General features: G+C 36.2%; 2 protein-coding genes across 6 annotated transcripts in view; one reads left to right on the top strand and one right to left on the bottom strand.

The window, feature by feature from the left end:
- ip6k1 (inositol hexakisphosphate kinase 1) overlaps positions 1 to 8,182 on the bottom strand; it is a 48,835-nt gene extending 40,653 nt beyond the window's left edge. Inside the window, exon 1 of the mRNA XM_058761238.1 lies at positions 7,277 to 8,182. The gene's annotated coding sequence lies outside the window, so the exon portion shown is untranslated. The remainder of the gene's footprint in view (positions 1 to 7,276) is intronic.
- A 1,376-nt stretch (positions 8,183 to 9,558) lies between these two features.
- On the top strand, positions 9,559 to 23,997 carry ccdc66 (coiled-coil domain containing 66). 5 transcript variants are annotated; one of them, XM_058759415.1, is made up of 20 exons: positions 9,595 to 9,650; positions 9,731 to 9,818; positions 10,109 to 10,167; positions 10,685 to 10,725; positions 10,872 to 11,172; positions 13,035 to 13,128; positions 14,762 to 14,868; positions 15,220 to 15,321; positions 16,404 to 16,519; positions 16,615 to 16,746; positions 18,027 to 18,247; positions 19,112 to 19,196; positions 19,285 to 19,446; positions 20,396 to 20,558; positions 20,645 to 20,728; positions 21,659 to 22,041; positions 22,203 to 22,246; positions 22,867 to 23,069; positions 23,447 to 23,559; positions 23,861 to 23,997. In XM_058759415.1, the coding sequence occupies exons 2-20, from the start codon at positions 9,802 to 9,804 to the stop codon at positions 23,954 to 23,956; spliced, it is 2,523 nt and encodes an 840-aa protein (XP_058615398.1). In that variant the 5' UTR covers positions 9,595 to 9,650; positions 9,731 to 9,801; the 3' UTR covers positions 23,957 to 23,997. The 5 variants fall into 5 exon arrangements, with proteins under 5 accessions (XP_058615399.1, XP_058615401.1, XP_058615400.1 ...); XM_058759416.1 differs by lacking the exon at positions 9,731 to 9,818 and having other exon boundaries at positions 9,559 to 9,650; positions 13,038 to 13,128; XM_058759418.1 differs by lacking the exon at positions 9,731 to 9,818 and having other exon boundaries at positions 9,559 to 9,650; positions 15,220 to 15,320; positions 16,409 to 16,519.
- Positions 23,998 to 24,286: the final 289 nt, after the last annotated feature.

The following is a 24,286-nucleotide window of genomic DNA, read 5'->3' as shown; positions in this document are numbered from 1 at the left end:
GAAGAATAAGTAATGTTGAAACTAGAAATGTATCTAATTTCCCTCCATCAAATCAGTTGCATAGAACACACCTTGTCTGACTGCCAAAAATGTTATTTTCCCAAAGTTTGCATGCCTGTAACTCAACAAGTATTAAACATATCTTGAGATGATTTTAGATTCTGGTTACTAAGAAACCTTTCTTTAGAAATCTTCATTTTCAAGGCCCTATATGGTTCAGTCCCAGAGATATCAGAATCTCAGTGCAGCTCCACGTCCAAATTGTTTAATCTTACCAATTTTCAATAGTTGAAAACCAAATGTGAATTTGTGTTTATCTAATCACGACTGTTGCCGCTACAAATAGTACGTAATAATAACAGTAAAAATAGTAACAGTAACAGTAAATTACTGCTATTTTGTTGGTTTTGATTTGCTTCTATTGTCCTCATTTGTAAGTTGCTTTGGATAAATGAAATGCTTTGGCTACTAAATGAAAATGACTAAATGTAAATGTAATACTTAACTGAGGTGAGGCAAAGCAACCATACTATCTAGGAGGAGTGGGATTTGCTTCAAACATGTAGTAGTTACGATACTGCACATGTGAACTCTTGGTAGCTCCAGAAGCTGTTAAAATGAAGAAAATCCCTTCTTCCAAATATCCCTGAAACTGATTCAAATATAGAAACTTATAATTAGACTACTGAGAGCTTATGTTAAAGTGGCTCAGCCTGACCATTTCAATGCATTTTTAGCACTCAGACAGGTATGTTCTGTGTTTTGTAATTGTTTTGACAGAGGGAAAATTTACAATTCTAGTTTCAACATTATTTATATGGGATGCACCAAAATTCATTGCACACAGACCAGCTTTCAGCTTCAAAAAAGCACTACTCATGTTGGATAATTCTGGAAATATGGCTATAGGCCAGTAAGTAACAATTACTGAAACCCTGATGCACATTTCAGAAACCCCAATGTAATGACCTCAGCACCAGTCATCCTGCAGGAGCCACTTTAGTACGAGCGCCTGCAAACGCATGCTCCAGATGGCTCTGGAGACGAGCCATAATACACAATAAAGCAGAGAGAATGCTTGTCTCAAATATGTGAATGCTGCTCCATCTGATGCAGAAGCACTGGTCGTTTGATTTCAGGGGCACTACGGATTAAAGCAGATATTCAAACATCATGGAAAACATGACAGCGTGTAATGCGCTGGCTTCAAACTTGTATTCTCGGGTCAGGCCAGAGGTTGTGAAGCTGTTAAAGTGATACTCCACCCAAACATCATTTACTCACCCCTCATGTGCTTCAAACCTGTATGACTTTCTTTCTTCTGTGGAACACAAAAGATGAAGGTAGGAACCATTGAAGCTTTTATGTTCCACAGAAGAAAGAAAGTCATACAGGTTTGAAGCAAATGAGTGTGAGTAAATGATGACACACTCTAAAAAATGCTGGGTTCAGCCTGTTGGGTCATTTTATTGGGTTGCTTTTAATATTTTTACCCAGGTGCTGGGTAGTTTTTAACGCTGGGTTATTTTTTTGGTTACACTTTATTTTGATAGTCCACTTTAGACATTCTCCTAGCTCTAAGTAACTATATGTCAACTAATTCTCATTCATTTGCAGCTATTTGTCTATACTAACTCTCAGAGTAGACTGTTAGGTTACTAGCAAAGTTACTTACTGTTAGTAGAATGTCTAAAGTGGACTATCAAAATAAAGTGTTACCTTTTTTTCTACCCAAACGCTGGGTTAAGCCCGCCTCCGACGAAACAACCCAGCTGCTGAGTTACAGTCAGAGCGCAGACTTTTTGAGTCCACTACAAGAGAGAGCGGTTCTCAGCGTCACCGATTTGGTGCACTTTTTCAGCAAAATAAAGTCTTTACTGTGCTGTAAATTGTATTATTTTGTAGGATGAGATGTCAGTCAGCTGTGGCAGCAGCGGTCACTTCGCATGATGGAAACACATTCTGCCTTGATTGACATAAATGGATTTCATTCGTTATAGTACTGAGTGTAATTTAATTTGATGTTAACATATGTTCTCTAATCTCAGTACCGTTTGTTTATGGGCAGGTTTTGGAGTCAGTCGCAGCATCTTTCAGCTACGAGTGAAAAACGAGGCCTGAAGTTCACAGTTTCCCGCGAAGAGCAGCCCTTCACCGGCTCAGATTTCAGCAAAACACCGCCACAAGAATTAGCACAATTTTGGTGAAATTTTGGTGATTACAGAGAATGGTTGAATACACTTAAATGAAAATGCTACGTTTTTATGTCTAAAATGCTTGTTAAACATAACTTTTAAATGTATGTAATATTGTAAACTATGTTGCATTGACCCAAATAAATTCAGTTTGTCTTGTATTTTGTTCTTGCTTAGTAATAAATGCTCATCTTTTGATTATTGCTGCTGCCTCTAGTAATTATGTGTGTGTGATTTTAAATCTCCAGTCCATTTTAAGCCAGCGATATAATCATTTATAAACAATAGTTGACTTAAATAAAACGAAACCAGCATGTTTGGTAAAAAGGTTTAAGCCAATCAGCTGGGTCAAAATAACCCAGCATGTGTTCTGTCCAATATTTACCCAGCGCTGGGTTGCCAAATAACTCAAGTTGGATTGTTTTTAACCCAGGATTTTTTAGAGTGCAGAATGACTATTTATTTAAGGAATATTAAACTCTACATATTATGGTATTCAAAACATTCTCCTGTAGCACAAAACTAGGTTGCATCTGCAGATCTCTGTTTATGTGTTGATACGTGGTACCTGAGACGACTAGGTGTGGTGCACAATGAACACTGCTGTTTCAGCAAAGAAACGGCACCAAAAACTCCATGAGAGAGAGTTTCCATTAAAGTCATCTACAACACTCTTCTTTAACACTGGATCTGGTGCCAGGACTCCCCATTACGCATGGGCACAAGTACAGGGATATTTCAAGCCAAATAAAAAAAACCTTTTTTATGCATTCAGTGCGAGTTAAATAACTTGGTCATCAACAGAGTATGTGTACATATAAATATTGGGTAACACTTTATTTAAGGGTCTCTTAACTAGTTGCTTATTAGCATGCATATTACTAGAATGTTAGACATTTATTAGTAGTAATTAAGCACATATTAATGCCTTATTCTACATGACCTTATTCTACATCCCTAATCCAATACCTAAAGTTAACAACTACCGCACTAACTATTAATAAGCAGCAAATTAGGAATTTATTGAGGGAAAAGTCGTAGTTAATAGTGAATAAGTGTTCCCTATTCTAAAGTGTTACCAAATATTGTGTACATTCACAAATTTGTGGTTCCACAAATATATGTTGTATTGTTGTAGCCCAGTGCTGCATTAGTTTGGTTTAAGTACTCTTTAACTTGAAGAAATTATGACAAATGTATTACTACTGTTTAATAGAATGTACTTGTCAAAGTAACAAATAGCCTAATTATAACAACACACAATTTTCATTTTGTTTTAATTAAACAGTAAATGTCTGAAGCACTTTCTTTGCATAGCAGTCGTCTCCTGACATCTGAGCCGCTGAAGACGCAGAGGATTACGTTTGTCTAAAACATAAAATCTGCCTAAATACGATCTGCCTAACCGAAGTATGTTTAGACTTTTCATTAAGAATCATATCAACTCATTTGAATTCCACAGTTTTAGTGTTTCCCCTTTTGGTATATGCTGGAAATCTGGTGCAAAAAAAAAAAAAAAAAAAGTTGCTTTTTGACAGTCATTCAAAAAAATAACTATGTATTCAACAAAGTGAATTTTTACTAAAAAACAGCTTTTGCATGAGCTAACTCATAAAAAATTAAGACTTTCTTTCTTCTATGGTACATAAGGTAAGATAAGTAGATATTTTGAAAAATATCTGGTGTTTTTTGTTTGTTTATTCTATTTATTCATTTGTGGTTTCATGCTTTCATTCTAAACACAAAAACAAAAACATTCTTCAGAATATACTTTAAGTTCTGCAATTCAACATGAGGATGAATGAATAATGACAGAATGATCATTTCTGGTTCTTTTTAAGAACCTACAGGTTATTTATTCTTTAAATTCAAACACTTAACTATTTACAATTTGGTAGAGTTAAGTGTAGTCAAAGTTATTGACTTTATATTTACAAAGTATAAAATAAACAAGATTTTTCAAGGATATCGAACTTTTTCGTTTAGATCTTTTTACAGCATGCACATAAGAAAGAGGATAAATACTCGTCTTTCTAAACAAGAAACAACAAGGTAAACGCACTGTTCTGGTTTTAAGGCCAATTCACACAGCACTGACAGATGGCAACAGGCACGTTCATTGTGGCACTTGTTTTTTTCCCAGTTGAACATGTTGAATCGCTGTTTGTGGGGTCTTGGAGTGTCTGAGGAGTGACTGTGCTCAGTCAGCTGTCGGCGTTGGTCTGCATGTGTCGGTGTGCTGTGAACTGGCCTTTACACCGCCTCAAAAGTACAGACACATCTGACCTGCCCCTTCCTCAAACACGTCCTGAAGCGTCACACATGCTGTTTACCAGCAGTTACCATTTTTCATTGAACTTCCAAAATAACTGCATCGATGCTGTTATTATGATAAAATTACTCATACTGTGAGATGAGATTTAGTCACACTGCCCGTCCTAACCAGCACACTTCCAGACCTCATATCCACGTGCTCCACAAGCCTTACATTTGCAATGCAAAGAGCTGATGCAAACTTATCAGAGCCAAAGCAGAATCATTTTAAATTTAGGTTTTCATCTCTAATTACATCAACAGAAAAAAATAAATAAATAAACATTATTCATTGAAAATCATGCTGGTGGAAATCAAACAAAATGAAAATAAACTATCTCAGCTAATCAAAACAACTGAAAATGAGCAACAGAATGCAGCTATTAAATCAACTAAACAAGTTTAGATGCTTGAAAACAACTGAAATGCCGACAGACATCTCAGCTTACAGGTGAAGGCCAAGTCATGACATGAAGGGTTCGAATTTTACACTCCCTGTATATCAGATTTCTAGATATTTGACTGATTGGCTCGTAAAGTATCAATAATGCAGGACCAAGGATCGTTTATTCCAGAAACCGGCTAGTTTCGCTGCTTTGCCAGGGTTAGCAGCAGCTGTGGACATCCTATGTTCACTATATGAACTGACTGCTGTGAGATCTGTAGCGTTGATCAGTGCTGTCAAAAGAACCAGTACTTCGCTATCAACTTCAATTTTAAACATGTAAGGATACCAGCCTTTCTACAGTAGCAGAGGTACTACTTTTCAAACGCTCCTGTATTTGTGTGAGCATCAAAGGTTTCAATTTGCAATGTGTTTTTGCAGCGCTGAGCACTGTAGCCAATATTAGCGCATAACTTAGTTCAAGATCACTTGCGCATTTGCGTCTTTTTGTTGTCATATATAAGTTATAATATTATGTTTATGTTGTACAAATGATAAGCATGCTACTATTTGAAACAGTGATATATGATTTAATGATTTGCAAATGCTTTTAATGCTGTAATATTTTATTGTTGTGATGTATTGTTCTTTGTTGTATATGTATTTGTATAACTGGGCCGCCTATCTTGGCCAGGACACTCCTGGAAAAGAGATTTTTAATCTCAGTGAGGTTCTCTCCTGGTTAAATAAAGGCAAATAAATAATATTAATAACGACCACTTTTATTTTTATCTTATTATTTTCATCAACAATATGGTTTAATTAAAATAATTTAATTGTCGGTGCGGAGGCTATTCCGTTTCATTTATCCATGGCACATGATTTTTTAGTTTGTTTTGTTTACATGTAACGTTAAGTAATGTTGTCCAGTGACTTGTTTGCATTATTTAAGCATTGTTTTATATATTCGTAAGGCTGCTTTATGTTTGATTTATGTTGAAGCTTTTAATGGTGAGACTTTTTTTGTAATCAGGCTCTCAAGAATTATATCAAAATTCGGATTTAGATTTATCGGCTTTCATTTATAAAGAATTATCGGTATCGGCCAAAATTGTCATATCGTTGCATCCCTAGTTAGTGTAGCAAAACCGTTGTTAATTTGTGGTTGCCATAGTTTAACTATAGTAATCATGTTTTTTGGGGGGTTTTATTTGTAGTAAAACCATAGTTTAATTGTCATAAGGGGTGTTTGTTATTTTATTACTTTCATTTGAGATTTTTCATACAATGTTTACATAACTGAACAATATTTGAAGGCTACATAATGGATTAATGTATTTACTTGTAATTATTAATTGCATTACAATATTTTTCGCCATCGTACCGAAATTGGTACCGAACCGTGGGATTTGGTACTGGTATTGGTAACGACTACTGATATGTAGAGACAACACTATGCTAAACTCTTTCATTTTATTTATTATTTGAAGGCCATGTGCCACTAATGTTGTGTTTTTATAATGTTAATAGGTTTAAATAAAGGAGGTAATGTTTAAGTATTATTGTTCTTTTTTATACCATGGTAACGGCTTAGGTATCGAGTATCCTGTACTTTTGGTGGTATCAGCACCAACTACTAGATTAGTGGTATCCTTACATCCCTAGCTCAGATTAACAATGCTATCTCTTAGCAACATGTAAATTTGTGTCTAATTAATCAGGGGACGCTATTGAGTGTCCAGGATGGACATTGTTTCAGTTAAAACAATGCACGGTTCCTTATCAGCTTTAGACAACATCAGCATCCTTCACCTGTAAACCCAGTCTGAAGGAAAATAAATCCTCAATCAAACATTGCACTGAAATGTCCTTTGAAAGACTGTAAAGCTAAAAAAAAAAATCAAAACAAACATCTCCAAGCTAATGCGCTCAAAATAACTACCATTAATCAAAGCAATGAACGATGAAGCAAATCCCAGCTCGTGTGCTTGACACAATATTTGAGATAAACATGAAAACACAACACTGACGCACATATAAACATACACACAAACCATGAAGTCACGTTTCTACTCCAATGTGAGACTTATGTAATGATCCAATGCTCATATGCCCATCATCAAGCTAGTCATCTATTACAGACATAAGGATGGTGTATATAATCACAGGAAATAACAATATATGTCCAAAAATAAACTCAAACCCAGCACGTTATTATACAAGTGACCTTCCTTTACCATAATTCATCATGTAATAACATAATCATTCATGTGCTAATCAGTCATTACATCACATGTATCCACTCAAAAATCAACAACAATAATTACTAAACCACTAAAAATAGACATTATAGGAAAAGAGGTCATTATATTTATGTACATACCTGATGTCAATTCCTCCTCAAGGAAAGCCTTCTTATTTAGATGCCTCTTCCTTCTTTCACGACGATTTGATATATTTCGTTATTAATAAATGAGTAAATAAATAAGTAAATGTTTTGGTGTAAAATCCTCCTGATGTCCTTCGTGTTAGCTCGCCGGCTAATGTCTTCAGATGTGATCAGCAGAACAGATTTAATATGATTTCATAACTACACTGTCCACAGACCCTCTGTACTTAAAGAAAGAAATAAATGCCTGGTAATAATGTTCAATTAATTCAATGAATGCTATTTTACTCTTTGATCTGCTGAATCTCGTTTACTCGTCTAGTATGTGGATGATGCTAAGGCTGATGCTAACCCACACAAACAGCAGATCTCACAAACCTGCTTTAAAAATATCACCGGATTTAAAAAATAATAAACATAAGGAGCCGAGAACACATGTTCAGGATTATTTAGATTATCAATTTAAATGCCAAATAAATCGCCAGATATAGCGGTTAAGATCTCGTCCGTGGAGCTCTAATGGCTAATCCTGAGAAAATAACGCTTTTGATCCAGCAAATAAAATCTTAAAAAAATATCGATTTGCCCCTTAGTCTTTTACTTTATCAAACCCTTCTTTATCTGTCGCTAACAGAGCATTTCTACGATATCTGAGGGACTCTTTCTCATCTAACCTGGCCTGTCTTTCTTCTATTATTTTCTTTCTGTTATAGTAAAGCTGATCAAATAAAGGTGCGATCTCGTCTTATAAACACTAACTTGTTAATCTGTCCGACTAGCTAGTGCGTTAACCCGCATTTAAAGCCTTTTTCTGGCTGAAACACACACTGACTGCTGGCGCCTGAGAGATATTGTAGTAGTGTAACAGACTGTGAGTCTGAGCATCACACACTGCCCTCTACTGACAGAGCCTCAGAGAAATACAGCTGTCAGGATTCACTCTTTACACACACACACACACACACACACACATTTACAGACAGGACACACGCGGAATAAATGACTAACAATCAGATGTAGAAGCAAACCAATGCATTGTTTCTCTAATTCAAATCTATATAGAAATACACTCTAAAAATGCACTTACTTCCTTAAGGGTACATATTACTCTAATTAAGGTCCTAATATGCACAGTATACTTTTTTGTGTGTGTGTTTTAATAATCTGGTTTGACATATTTGGGTTCATGAGGTCAGCACTCAGATCAAAATATACCATCTCAATTACATAACGTGTTTTTTTCTTTTCTTGAATTTTAATTATCTTGTTCTACATCTGTTCTGCAGGCATTAATCGGGGTATTTTTGCTCATACACATATTATACTTTAGTTTTTTTCAAAACTTCAGTTTTTATATTATTCTTATTGGCATCTGTCTCATTGTGATGTTTTCAGTTTTATATAATTGTACACTGTACAAATGATTGTGTTTTACAAAAAAAAAAGTTTCAGTCTATCTTCTTCAAAATATATTTAAAAAAGATTATTAAAAAAAATTGTTAATTGTAATTATTTGTATTTACTAACAATTGTGAAAAATGGTTTCAAAGTAAATTCTACAACTTTGTTTTCAGTGTACATTTACATTTAGTCATTTAGCAGACACTTTTATCCAAAGCGACTTACAAATGAGGACAATAGAAGCAATCAAAATCAACAAATGAGCAACAACATGCAAGTATTATGACAAGTCTCGGTTAGCCTAATGCAGTACACGTAGCAACGTGTTTGTTTTTATAAAGAAAACAAGTAGATAGAATAGAAAAAAAGAAAGCTAGTGTTAGTTTTTCAAGAAAAGCTAGCAGTTAGAGAATAAATATGCAATTGATAGAGGGTCAAGTGTGTGTATATGTGTGTTTTAAATTAAAAAAGACAGACAGATAAAACAGAATTATAATAGAGAGTGCTAGAGTTAGAGGGTCAAATAAAGATAGTATACATACCAAAACATTTGCATCTTAGCTGCGTACGAACAAAAACTAATGGAAATGCTAACATGCATTCAGAAAAAAATCCTTAAATGCAACAAACATTAAAATAAAGAAATAAACATTTTACAATACAATGCAATTTTTCACTTTTAATGTCTTTTCCCAGTTTACACACACACACACGCACACACACACACACACACACACACACATACATGTTTTTTGTTTTTGTTCGTCGGTATTGGCACACGGTCGCGCTTCCGCACTCCACCGGAAGAGGCGCTAAAGCGCGTCCCCCTGTTTGCTGCCGTGCTGCTGGGCCGTAGATGAAGAGACTCCGCCTCTCAGCCAATCAGAGGCGCGCTGACTGGTCGCGAGCAGCAACAGAACGCACAGGCGTCAAAACACTGCGGGCTTAAAATGATGAAGAATCTGGGGTGAGTGATATATTACCTGACTAATCAGCATTTTTAATCAAGTATGCTGCTCTCTTCACGTTTCTCTTCACGTTTTGCAGAAGTTTGTCACATTGAACTGTCAGCGCGTTTCACGCTGCTTTAGCGGTTCGTACATGCGGATGAGTAAAGGATGCAGTGTTTTGTAATGTATGTTGATTCATCTGAAACATTCACTCCGAGCTGTTTATTTTAGACTGACCTTTGCTGTAAGATACAGTGTGGTATATAGTCAAGTCAAGTCACCTTTATTTATATGCGCGTTTAACAATACAGATTGTGTCAAAACAGCTTTACAGTGTGTCAATAATGCAAAAATGTACATAGTGTACATTGGCACTTTGTTATTAAACCCTAAGCAATGAATGATTTCATTAATCATATTAATCATTAAAAATGACACGGTTTTAACACTGTACTTGTGTTGATTTGTTTTGCAGTGATGGCCTGTTGTTTGAGCTGGAGAATGGCAAGCCCAGGCTTGTGTTGGCTAAATATGGTAAGAACATGAACTACATCCCTTCATTGAATGTCATTTATGTCAGTTTTATGTCAGAGTCTCAGTGGAAGTAGTTGGTGTTAAAGGCATTTTTTGCCTACTGTTTGTGTTTTATGAACACTGCATATTCACTATTACTCATATGTGACCCTGGACCACAAATTGAGATTTATACATCATCTGAAAGCTTTGAAAATCTGGAATCTGAGGGTGCAAAAAAATCAAAATATTGAGCCTTTAAAGTTGTCCAAATGAAGTTCTTAGCAATGCATATTACTAATTATAAATTAAGTTTTGATATATTTATGGTAGAAAATGTACAAAATATCTTCATGGAACATGATCTTTACTTAATATTTAATGATTTTTATCATAAAAGAAAAATGGATAATTTTGACCCATACAATGAATTGCTGGCTATTGCTACAAATATACCTGTGCTACTTATGACTGCTTTTGTGCTCCAGGGTCACATATGATATGACATACGACTAAGAGTGTATCTCGTCTTATACAGGTGCTGAATCAAAGTCTTCTGATAAGAAAGGCTCTTGTCGGGTAAGTAAACATCTGTGCAACACTTTTTGTGTTTAAAAAAGTAAGCGTAAATGTGTTCAATTTAACACGCACATTGTAGTTATCAAACATGCATGTTGTTTTGAACTGCGTGCTACTTGTGTGTGATCTGTATTCTTTGTACTCAGATTCCTCCAAGGAATAAAACACACAAAATCATCAACTCCAAACAATGTCCTCCTCAACCAGACAAAGCCGAAAAGGAAAAAAGAAGCAAAAACACAGCAGCTGTCAGTTGTGTTGGGCAGAACAGCACAGGCGGACCCAAGCGCAGGTCCAGCGAGGCTGTGAGAGTCCAGTCGGACAGCAGCAGGAACGACTCTGTCACGCAGCAGAAAGAGAGCGTGGTGTGTCTGACACAGGAGCAGTTCCAGCAGATACTGCGCACCATCAGCAGCTCATCCGCTGCAAACACTCACACACACGCAGGTGAGCTCCTGCAGTGATTATAGGACCTGGGGGCTGTTTCAGCCAGGCTTATTTCGGTTAGTCTGACTTATTGTCACTTGATTTGGTTTCAGAAAGCAAATTTACCATAGCTCAAGCTCAGTCACTGTTTCAACTTATTCTGGAGCAGCTGAGCTCCTCTAACACTGACCAATAGGAACGCATTGATATTACCACTGACTTTCTCACATACAGTTATTTTACTTTATTATCAGTCCAAAAATAAAAGTATACAGAAAGTGCAACTTAAATAAATCAAATAAATACAAATATAGGCCTAGGCTACAACTGACTGTATTTAATGTATTGTGCCCAAAATTTAATGACCTTTTTTTAAGATACATGAAAACATTTGAACATAGTTGCTACTTGTGCATTCAGTTGATCAGCAGCCTTTCTCTGGGGTTTTATGACAGCTGTACCTTTTACAGTTATTAGCAGAACATTAAAACATTACAATCTGAAAATGCTCTTTAAAGCATTAAAAACACTCAATTAAAAGTTAAATTCACTGAATTAAAAATGAAAATAAATAATAGAAATCAGACTACATTTTAACTGATAAGAGGAACACACATTTAACTCATTTGAGCTAGTAGGGCTGTATTATGCTTACATTTGATTTACAGTTACTGCTATCATAAAAATACACTTATATGTATGTTTAAAATTCTGCATGTCACATTTAATGTCCAACAAGAAATATTTGAGCAAAATGTATATTTTACTCAAAATTATTACGTTTAGCGTGCAGCAGCGCTCGTTCACTCGCACACTCCTGACAGCAAAATGGATATATTTGCATGACTTTCTAATATTGACAGATGAAGAATATAACTGTGAGGTGTCCGTTATGCACTGAGGAAAACACAACGTCTCAAATGCATCAAACAGCACAAATATGAAATACCTGTTTGCTATGGTTTATCGATTGATCCATGATCGGCATTAAGAATAAGAGTGCACATCAAATTATCTAGACTCGCTGAACCTGGATCAAATTAGTGAGATTGCGTGATCTTAAATTGTCGTTTATGAAACTGCTTTAGTCCCCATTGTTTGGTTATTTCAAGTCAGGTTTTGGACTTTAATCCCCTCTTTTCTTAGCATCTTTTATGAAACATGGTGTTTCATGATCAATGATCAGTTAACCCTAAAAAGGGAAAACCCATAAAGAGACATCAGAAAATTAATGTATTGCTATTTTCCATCTTATTGGGACTCAAATAATACAATTTCATTATTCTTATTTTTGATTTTAATGTTTGTATCCCCAGGATACGTCGCTCCTTTGGGGTATAAATTCACTGAAAACAGAACACTTGTTTATCAATGCTTGTGATTCCTGAACACTTTGAATACAGACCTAAAAGTTTAAGTTCACAGTAAAGATAATTTAGTAAACTAATTGTTTTTTACTTTATATAAAATAAATATTTTATAAAATATGTTGCACTCTAAAATCCATTTGTCTAACCAATTTATGTTCCAAATTTGAAGTTTGTGAGATTTTGTTTGGGCACTATGCCAAAAATAACCACTGGGTTACATCCAAACTATTGAATTTTTTGATCCAGTTTTCTGTCACAAATCAATCATTTTCTGTCACAATATCTCTTCTATTGCAAAACAGTTACTAAATATGGAAACTTGACTTATATAGACCTTTCCAACGAAATCTGTTTTGTCAAGATTACAAAAAGATTTGATTTTCTAAAACACAAGCCACAAAAATGTTTCACTGCTTCTCCCCACAGCTTCTCAAATGCCCCTTCGCATTGCCCCTTTTAAGGTTAAATAAATTCATCCGTAGCATTCTGAAGGACAAGCTTTTTTCTTGTTAGCAGAACCTGTGGCCAGCTCAGAGGAAAACTGTCCCGGAACTACAGGACCAGCTGAAGAGTTGATCCTGGACGACCATAATATCAGACACAGACCGTAAGAAAACTGACTTGATTTAAGATCAGCTACAGGATATCACAAGAGCTGAGTCTTATAAAGTGAGCTTAGTTGTCATGATAACAATCCTAGAATGAAAGGAACTTTGTCAAAACGAATCACTCCAAGGCACTCGAAATTATAGTGAAAAACACACAACACACAAGTGCACCGACGCGTTGCGGCTAACAAGCCTTCATCAGGGTGCCCTAAAGCCATATGAATAAAGGCTTTTACATTTTTCACTACAGGTGCCTCGGAGTGATTCGTTTTTTGATGAATTTAGTCCTGCATCCAAAGAGCACAGATTAATGGACTTCATACCCCAGCAGCAATTTTGCATATTGTTTTTTTATGTATTAATTTTATCAAATGTCTATTTTTATTTATTTCTTTTTAAATATGAGCAGTGACATGAAATATGGCATGCTTTTGATATGTTTTCGTGATAAATACCCAGCTAACAAGAATATGTAGCCTACTAAGAACATATTGCTAACGTTCCCATTAAGGCGAGACACTGCAGGTAAAAAAAATAACTAATAGTTATCACCTTACTTACCCAGTTGATTGATTACATTGATAATTGCAAACATTTTATTATATTACAAATTTCTAAAATGTTAGGTTTAAATATGCAAATGAGACATTATTTAATGAAATATGCGCTATTTTGCATACATTTCTTGTACAAGAGTCTGAACAATGGATGAAGTCAGTTTCAAAATTCTTATTTTAATTTTTTTTTACATATAAGTGTCAAATGTTTTTACAGAGGGAATTTTGAGTATCTAATTTTTGTCACTCCATAATTCAGAAAATGCTTAGAATGGACAGAAAACAATATTAATTCACAATTTTTGGGGGTATAAAATGTTGTATATAATCAAGCAAATTATATATGAACAAATCCCTCTGTAAAAACCTTCAAGATATAGACTATAGGAATAAAAATGTAAAGTTTGGTGTTTGTAAGTGCTACTGAAGAGGAGATTTATGGCTCAGTGTCAGAGAAAAAACGGCCTTTAAAAATATGTATTGTAATTTAAATCTATTGACACAAATAGATAAAGTGCTATAAAAGAAAGTTAACAGTGTCGTTTGGATGTTTTCTTTCCACTAGTCTGAAAAAACACTTTATGAAAAACCAAAAAGCCCAAAAGCACAAACTTTTGCCTGCAGTGTCCCCCCTTAAGTTATGAAAATGTTATTCCTAAATGTTCTTTAAATGTTCAAAGCATTGTTTTTTTAAACATTTAAAAAATAAAAAAGATTCTTGTTCTTGGTTTTGTGAACATTCCATTTGATCATTTTGAAGACATTACGGGAAAGTTACTTTAGAATGCTGTCTATCCATCTGAAACTAGTAGGCATTAATGTTTAAAAATAATTAGATGAATGTCCAACTAAAAAGTTTCAGAAAAATCTTTCAGGGCATGAACAATATATAAATAATATTTTTGTGCTGACATTTTTTAAAGACCAGATAACTTTGAACGAACATTCTGTTAACATTTCTGAAATAATTTTTGTTAATAAATGTGAAAGAAGCTTGCCAGAATGTTACCTGTTAGCTGGGTCGTTCTTAATAACCATGATGAAGTGTGTCATGTATGCTCTTGTTTTGAATCAGGCCTCTGTCAGATGAGCAGCAGTCAGGGATGTTCAGCACATTTGGAGAAAGGGAAAGAGAGCGAGACAAACTGGAAGCCAGAAGAGCTCAGTGGAGGAGAGAGCTGGGTACTGCTGTGTTTGTTGTGCAGTCAGACAAACCTTTGTCATAACTACGGAGCCAGTTTTTAATTATTAATGAGGGTGGCATAGAAACTCTATGAATGTGATGGACATATTCATTACATTGAATTGACATTTAAAAGGATAGTTCACCCAAAAATAAAAATTCTGTCGTTTACTCTCTATTGTGTTGTTTCAAAACTGTATGCGTTTCACAAAAGAAGATATTTTGAAGGATGTTGGTAACAGTTGCTTGTAGCTGTCAATGTCCATAGTTAGTAAAAAAATACTATGGGGAACTGCAATGGGAGTGTGTTGAATTAGCTATGGTGAAATAATCAGTTTGCTGCTTCACAGATGAGCAGATGGCTCTGAAGAAGCAGCAGAAAGCCAATCTCAAAGATATGAAAACTCACAGTGAATCATGTGAAACGAGGCTGAAAAACCTGCCTGACACAGTGAGTAGATATTATGTACTTCGCTTTTCATAAAACATATTGCCATTGCTGTGTATTGCTGTGCCACGGTCAGTGTTTGACACACTATAAGCTGCTACACATTGAAAATCATCTGTCACAGCTTTCACAGATGATAAATATTCTGCTATGCCTGGCTGTATAAACAAAAATAAAACTTTTCCATTAAATATTACGGGGAAATAATGCAAACACTGAATTTTTTTAATCAGCCTGCTTTTCAAATCAGTTGTCCACAAGAGGGTGCAAGAAATAAATATATAAATCATACAGCACTGTTTACTAACAAATCTGACTGAGACAACAAATCTGGCTGTAAATAAAAGTGCATTTCATTTGAAATTCAAGTGCATTATAAAATCAAAAGATTTAACCAAGACTCTCAAGCCAGTTCAGTGTTCATTTTTTGTTTTTTGACTTTAAATTTTGACTCGTCATAATGAGTTAAATTTACTCTGACTACATATTTAAAGCAAATATTCAAGGAAAATAACTGTTAATGTTGTAAAATTAATCATTTATGAAACAAATTCAATTTCATTAAACAGCGAAAAATGTGACCTTGGACCACAAAACCAGTCATAAGGGTGAGTTTTTTTGAAATTGAGATTTATACAAAAAAAAAGAAATAAGCTTTCCATTGGCATATGACAATATTTGGCCTATTTACAACTATTTGAAAATCTGGAATCTGAAAAAATCTAAATACTGAGAAAATCGCCTTTAAAGTTGTCCAAATGAAGTTGTTAGAAATGCATATTACTAATCAAAAATTAAGTTTTGATATATTTATGGTAGGAAATTTACAAAATATCTTCATGGAACATGAACATGATTTTTGGCATAAAAGAAAAATGGATCATTTTGATCCATACAATGTATTGTTGGCTATTGCTACAAATACACCTGTGCTGCTTATGACTGCTTTTGTGCTCCAGGGTCACAGATGTGACCACACCTTATTGAAGAATAGAAGAATAATCACACCATGACTCTGTGACCTGATGATTATGCCATTAAACAGCATGTAAGGTTGAATGTTTGAGATGTTTGTGTATGTGTTGGAGCAGGACGGGCCGAGCTCACGGAGGGCTGCTGGAGCGGAGAGCTCAAACCACAGAGGTCCAGCTCAAACACAGCGAGAGCTCCCTGCTGCCATCCGCTCTGCGCTGATAGTGGGGGTGAGGTTCATCACAAACTCAAACTAATGTCCCTCGTAATGGCTCGAGTGGTTTGCGTGATGTTTGAGTGCATCTGTGGTGTTTGATGTGCGCAGGAAGCGGCTCCTGTGGAGGACTTGTTCAGTGCTCAGAGACAGGAGCAGCAGAGACGCTGGTTACAGGAACTGGACAAGCAGAGAGAAGAGGCCAAACTACGCCGACAACACGACAAACAGATCAACAGCCAGGTGAACTCCTCTCACCATGATCATGTCAAGTTTAACTCCCAATATGTCAACAAGAGCAAAAAATTTAATGTATAATAATGCAAAGGCCACTTGTGCTTTTAGGGGCGCACTTATTATTGACGTAATTTTGCTAGGTCATGTATCACTGTGCAATCTGTACACGATATCAAGGAAAATTTGTTCATATGTAACATTTGCCTGAATGTTCATATTACAGTTGTGGTCAAAAGTTTACACACCTACAGAAACTTCAAAATGTTTACAACAAGTCCTTCCAAGCCATTTATTGAACGAAAGTGTGTTTCAACATGGTATGAAAATGGTCTACAGCTAACTAGAACTTGTCTTCTGATGCATTAAATTCAGCTTTTGTTTTGTCTTGTGTTGGCATCCGTTATGTGAAATAACTTCATCAGGGCAGTACTAAAATCACAGTCCCTCTTATTTTATTAAAAATGTTAATATTTTGCAGATTCTGCAAGGTGTATGTAAACTTTTGGCCACAAAGCATTTGTTTTGTTGTAGCCTAATACATTTGTGGTGATTTGTATTATGTTTAAATAGTCTGAAATCTCAGTTACACTTTATTTTACGGTGTACCTTTAAGTACTCAGTCATATTTATTAACTATATGGTTAGGGTTAAGATAAGGGTTTGGTTTAGGCTTAGTTGTGTGTATTCATGCATAATTTATTGTTTATTACTATAGTAAATACATGTAACATCTGTAACAAGGACACCATAAAATAAAGCGTTACCATCTCTATTACGAACAAATGCCTAATAAGCAATACCAGATATTTATTAGATTCAAATTATTATATATGATTGAATCATAGTATAGAATTATAGGTAACACTTTATTTCAAGGTGTCCTTGTTACACGTTACATGTACTTACTATTATAATAACAATAAATTATGCATAATTACACGCAAGTAACCCTAAGCCAAACCCAAATCCTAACCGTATAGTAAGTACATGTAGTTAATTAATGTTACTCAGTACTTAAATATATAATTACACTGTCACAAGGACACCTTAAACTAAAGTGTAACTGAATTATATACCTGTTTGGGTAAACACAGACAGAGGGACGAATCCTTCATAAACGGCCACAGCTTTTCACGCACCGCGCTCTCTTCATACGGTTTCACTTCTCTGCATTGATCTTTAATTTTCTTCTGTGGGGACCACCTCAGGACAGACCACACACTGCACCCGCTGTCAGCAGATTGTTTGTCACACAGTTGTTCCTCTCAATCCTGTAACCTCCGCAGGCTGAGGACATTGAGCTCTGGGCCGTTCATTTTGACTCTCTTCATCGGCCCTCAGCTGTGGGCCCCGAGCGAGGGGTCCCTGACACCAGCAGCTGTCTGTCTCCTCACCGCTCCGTCTCTGGGGCTCTGTCCACGGCATGGGACGGCTCGAGTGCGTTTGGAGGGGACAGTCTGGGGAGGGCCAGCGTTGACACCACTCAGGGAAACCAACAGAGATCCAGGTGTGTTAGCTGAGAGATTCATGACACAACAATATCTGTGTGTGTACTGTGTATATTTATTATGTATATATAAATACACACCCATGCATGTATATATTTAAGAAAAATATGTTACGTTTATATATGAAATATTTATATATAACATGAATTATATGAATATAAATATATACATGTAAATATTTTCATATACTGTATGTGTGTGTATTTAGATATGTGACCCAGGACCACAAAACCATTTGCTGGTTGTCATTTCAATGTCAATTAATTGTTTTGAAATTGAGCTGAATAAATAAGCTCTCCATTGATGTATGGTTTGTTAGGATCGGACAATATTTGGCTGAGATACAACTATTTGAAAATGTGGAATCTGAAGGATACTTAATATCCAAATTTTTGGCATAAAAGAAAAATGCATAATTTTGACCCATACGATGTATTTCTACAAATATACCTGTGCTACTTATGACTGCTTTTGTGCTCCAGGGTCACATAAACATTATATTTGTGTGTACTGTGTTTATTTATCATATGTAAATAAAAACTGTTATTTTGGATGTGATTAATCGCGATTAATCGTTTGACAGCACTAGAAAAAAACATATTTTAGTAATTTAGTATAACACGACTTGAGTCAATGATGTTTTTTTTGTTGTACTCTGTCTGTAAAACCTAAACTGTTGCTGCTGTTTTTATATAGTAAAGTTCTGGCAACTACAGCTGGGATTTTTAATGCAAATTTGAATTTCAGTCATTTTAAACAGAATGGAAGTTAATTTATAATGCACCAAAATAAAAAATAATCTAAATATTCTTAGTCTGTTTGTTCAAGGGATTTCTGAAAATAAAAATGCCCTTGTGATTTAGTTATCTTCGCACAATGACAGCCTTGCTGGACCCTGCTCAGATCGAGGAGCGAGAGCGCAGAAAACTCAAACAGCTGGAGCACCAGGTGAGATTCAACCCTCCACTAAACCCGCAGGAAATCACTGCTGTACTTCTCGAAACATTGCTGAGCTCTGATACTGTGTGATGTGCAGCGAGCCATTGAGGCTCAGGTAGAGGAGCGCCGACGCCAGAAAGAGAAAGAGGAGGCCACACGCCGGGCGCAGGAACAGGAAGAGGAGAGGAGGCTTGAAAGAGAGCGAGAGCAACTCCAGCACCAGTACATAAAGGACACCGAGCGACTGAGACACAGAGAGGTAAAACACACACACGTACCACACTAAAATATATCAAAAATATATTTTATATATTTATATTAGTACTGATTAATTGCGATTAATCGCATCTGAAAATAAGTTTTTTTTGTTTTTTTTACGTAATATATGAGTGTGTTCTGTGTATATTTATTATGTCTATATAAATACACACATTTACATGTATATATTTAAGAAAAATATGTTATGCTTATATATTAAATATATTTATCTGTAATAAATAATATATGCAAGTACATGTAAATATTTTCAAAATATATACTGTATGTGTGCTTATTTATATATACATAATAAATATACACCGTACACACGTTATGTAAACAAAAACTTTTATTTTGGATGCAATTAATCGTTTGACTGCACTAATTTATGTATTATTTATTTTAATTAAAGGTCGTAGCACAGATAAAATGTCCCTGCTTTGTGCAGATGGAAGCTTATTTCCGCCACAGAATAAAAATATTAAAAAGGTAATTGTGAGAAAGTCAGAGTTGTGAGAAAAAAATTGTAAACTCTCAATTGCTAGAAAAAAAAAATCAGAATTGTGAAATAGTCAAAATGATGTTTTTATATTGTTATTCAATGATGGAAAAAGAACATCACTGAAATTAGTGTTCTGAGAAACGATAAACTGTGTTTCTGAGAAACATTCGTGTTCAGATTTGCTGAGATGTCTTTGAAAGGCATGGTTTTGGAGAGTGGCTGTGAATCTAACAGGATCCAATAAATGCTCTTTATTAAGAGAGAGCAGTCTGTGCTTCACTTCAGGTTATTGCTACTGTAACGGGCATCTAGAAAGCACAAATACTGATTCTACTGAATTTGTTATTGCAAACTTCTTAGTCAGTTGGATTCATCTCAAATGAATAAAACGGTAGGGTCCATTTTGAGTAGTATTTTGAATATGAAAGTAGTGAAACCTTTATTCCAGGAGGCGCAGTCTCGTAAAACAGAGGAGCTGTATCTGAGCATTCAAAGAGCCCAAGAGGAGGCCTGTAAAGACAAACACATCCAGAGAATCAGAGACCTGGCCAAGAAAGGCCACGATGTGTCCAAACTACTGCACAGCCTGGAAGCAGACTCCGTCTCACAGGGTATGAGGGAAAATAAACTTTTTCTTGGCATTTAAAAAAAAATGTATAAAAAAAATTGTATGGATTATTATAAAGTAGTCTTTTAGCCCTTAGTGGTGAAGATTTAGCAGCGACGAGAACAGCACCTCCTTCCACAACATCTCCAAGAAAAGACACCGCTGTTCAGACAGGTTTGTTACTTCACCCAGAAATGAAGATCCTGTCATCATTTACTCATCCTCATCTGCTGAAAGACTGGTGCATTAATGTTTTTATACAACATCATGTTCATAGACAATCATTGACGATGGCTTTCAATTGAAAGTATATTCAAAGTAGCTCATATATTCAAAACCTTGAGAAGCCTTCAATGAGAAATGTTCTCAGCCAGAGCTCTCAAATCTTACCTGTTTTTCACATTTGTGACCCTGGAGCACAAAAGCAGTAGCTCAGGTATATTTGTAGCAATAACCAACTACACCAACTACATAACCATTGTATGGGTCAAAATTATACATTTTATGGCAAAAATCATTAGGATATTAAGCAAAGATCATGTTCCATGAAGATATTTAGTGAATTTCCTACCATAAATATATCAAAACTGAATTTTTGATGAGTAATATGCATTGCTAAGAACTTCATTTGAACAACTTTAAAGGTGATTTTCTCAATATTTCGATTTTTTTTGCACCCTCAGATTCCAGATTTTCAAATAGTTGTTGTATATCAGCCAAATATTGTCCGATCCTAACAAACCATTCATCAATGGAAAGCTTATTTATTCAGATGATGTATTAATCTCAATTTCAAAAAACTGACCTTTATGACTGGTTTTGTGCTCCGGGGTCACATTTAATCTGACATTCGGTAACAATGAGGTCAAAACTGCATCCAAACGTGGTTATGAAATTTCAGCTTTGGTGGAGGAGAAGATTTTCGTAAATGACCAATCTGATTTTGATTTCACTTATATGGAAATGAACTACAAACAGCATTTGTAATGAGAGGATGGTGAGTAAATAATGACAGAAACTTCATTTGCGGGTGAACACATTTTTTAAAAACGTTGCTAACTGAGTGTATGAGCACTGGCTTGATATCAGTCTGTGATTTTGCAGAGATCAGTCCTCAGCCAGAGAATGAGACCGTTATTCCCAGTGCTCCTCCAAACACGCTAAACAGCAAGACATCCCAGCGACGTGAGGTAACAGCATCGGAAAAGAGCCACAGCAAACAGCAAATGAAAGAAGCGGATGCTTACGAGCCTTACGCGCGGAGCGACAGGATCCACAGGCTGGAGAAGAGGCCCGAGTGGAACACGCAGAGACCCAGCAAAGCCTTCGTCCCGGCGTCCGGGCGCTACCCTGAAGCCCTGCAGAGACACCGACAGGAGAGCAGGAGACAGAGGCAGAAGCAGCTGATGACCCTGCTGGAGAGAAGCACACCGCAGCAAGATCTGCTTCATAACCACAAACCTCAAGCACAGACACGGGGGCTAAAAGTATGCTGTTTTTGTTTAGTAGTTAAGAGCACAGTGACTGGTCAAGTACTAAACCAGAAGCATTGTTAAAATTCCTTACAATTGCCCTCCCTGTTAATGCATGTAGTGTTAGTGTTCATAAATGCATTTCAGTGTTGATGCACTTTCTCTCTTTGGTTCAGAGCGAAAATCAACTCCAAGAAGCACCAGCCTTCAGCGCTGAAAGGTGAGTTTTTTAGCCAGATGCATGAAGCTAATTTTTTAGAAGTTATTTCATTATAATGTGGACCACAGTGACTATTTAAGGTCATAAATCATGAAGTAAGCCAAAGGCAATATGTAGGCAAAGAATGTATGCCCTTTAAACCACAAACATTATCACTGATGAACATCTGATTTTAGTTGTTGTTTTTTTAATAGGAAGGTTGTGATTATTGCTTATTTCACCCTTTTTGACTTGCAAGAAATGGAAAAAGACACTGTGTTACTGTTTCACCATCATGCAGCACAATCTTTTCCAGCTGTACTAATTAAAAGAAAGGTTTCTTGAGTTCCAGATCAGCATTATAAGGATTTCTTAAGAATTATATAACACAAGGTTTTCTTAATAGACTACCGGAGTTATAGCTGCTAGACTTTGCCATCACACCAGAGACTTTATTTAAAAAAAAAAAAAAAAGTGTATTACTGTTTTGATTTGTAGTCCAGTTGGTGAACAGAAAGATGAACTTCTTTCTCAAATGAAGCAAAATATAAAAGTCTTCCCAGCATTACCTTTGAAAATGTATATTTTCAGCATGTTTGATGTGTTTTCTAGTGATTGAAGCGTGTGTCTTGTGTCTCCAGCAGGGTGCCGTCTCCTGCAGTGAAGACCCGTGTGCATCAGTCCTCTCACCAGGTGCCGGAGGACACGGGCCGCCCGCCGTTATTAGACTATGTGCCGTATGTACGAACAGACGAGGTGTATCACATGGACCCCCTCGCTCCGCTGTCCAGACCCCCGACACATGAAGCCCAGCAGAGGGTCCACACAGCTCAGCAAACTACAGGTGACTTGCATAGATATTTCTAATGTGAAAAATTGCAGAATAGCGGTAAATGTGACTGCACCTAATGCGGCAAGCATTGCACAGCTGGATGTTGCAAACCTGACGTTCCCTCCTTTTGTGCCCCGCTGAAGAAAGAGCTTCACGCAGTTCTTTTCCATACAGCAGCTCATAATACCCGTTAAGCTCAAAACAGGACTGGTAAATTAGCTGGTGTGTTTACAGTCAGATCTATTTTTGAATCTTAATGGTCATACATGATTGTGTGCTGTGTGTGATGAATAAAGTCATGATTTAGTAACAATCGTTCCCTCTGCCAAAGCGGACTCAAACGTCAGGTGTATATAATGCACAAGTCAAGTGTACGATGCTTCTTGCAGTTGTGAGCAGCAGCAGCAGGCAGGCGACGCCGCTGGTCCAGCATGACCTCCATCCTCCTAAAAGCACTGACCGACAGCAGGCCATCCTGAAGGGTCTGTCCGAGCTCAGACAGGTAACGCTTTAAAACAAGATCTGGACTGTGAACGAGCTCGGAGTGTTTCTCTTGTTCGAGTCTCTCTGAATGGGTAGTAAACTGACCGATTTACTGCGTCTGTATATAACATGCAGTTAAAGATACAGTCACAAGATTCTTTTTTTGTAATTTTTTAATTAAGTATAACACTATTACACACAATTTTGTGTACTTTTGAGCAGTTAATTAAGGATGAGCTTCCTGTCTGCCACAAACTAAATCCAGCAGGAAACACTGCAGTGCATATATAAAATGCTGATGTTGATTTCTTTTATTTCAGGGTCTGCTGCAGAGACAACGAGAGCTAGAAACCAGTCTGAACCCTGCAGTGCAAACACAACACAGAAACCACTTCTCACCTTTCAGACCTGTGTGATCCAAAGCTGCTTCCAAAAACAAGACCCGATCCAGCACTTTATACTGCAAGATGTGAACAGCGGAGATGCTGCTGTCTGACATAAGACTCTGTTAGACGCTCTTATTAAGGACTCATTGTAGACGTTTCTGGGGTTGATTTTGAACGACTCGTATGACTTGAATGTGAATTTTACAGTTTTCCCTACATGTGAATTAAACGTATTTAAACCCTTTTAAATTAAACAAAGTCGACCGTACTTTCCACACTGGTTCTGCTCAACATACATGACCGATATTACTTCTGAATCAGCAATACAGACACACTCAGTTACAAAGACTAGTTTGAAAG

This window comes from Onychostoma macrolepis, chromosome 22 (genome assembly GCF_012432095.1).
Source record: "Onychostoma macrolepis isolate SWU-2019 chromosome 22, ASM1243209v1, whole genome shotgun sequence".
Classification (NCBI taxonomy): domain Eukaryota; kingdom Metazoa; phylum Chordata; class Actinopteri; order Cypriniformes; family Cyprinidae; genus Onychostoma; species Onychostoma macrolepis.
This window is presented reverse-complemented; position numbering and strand designations above follow the sequence as displayed.

Coding starts and splice junctions, on each gene's coding strand:
- ccdc66 (XM_058759414.1), top strand. Junction 10,726..10,871: donor ATAAGAAAGGCTCTTGTCGG/GTAAGTAAACAT, acceptor CTTTGTACTCAG/ATTCCTCCAAGGAATAAAAC. Junction 23,560..23,860: donor GTCTGTCCGAGCTCAGACAG/GTAACGCTTTAA, acceptor CTTTTATTTCAG/GGTCTGCTGCAGAGACAACG.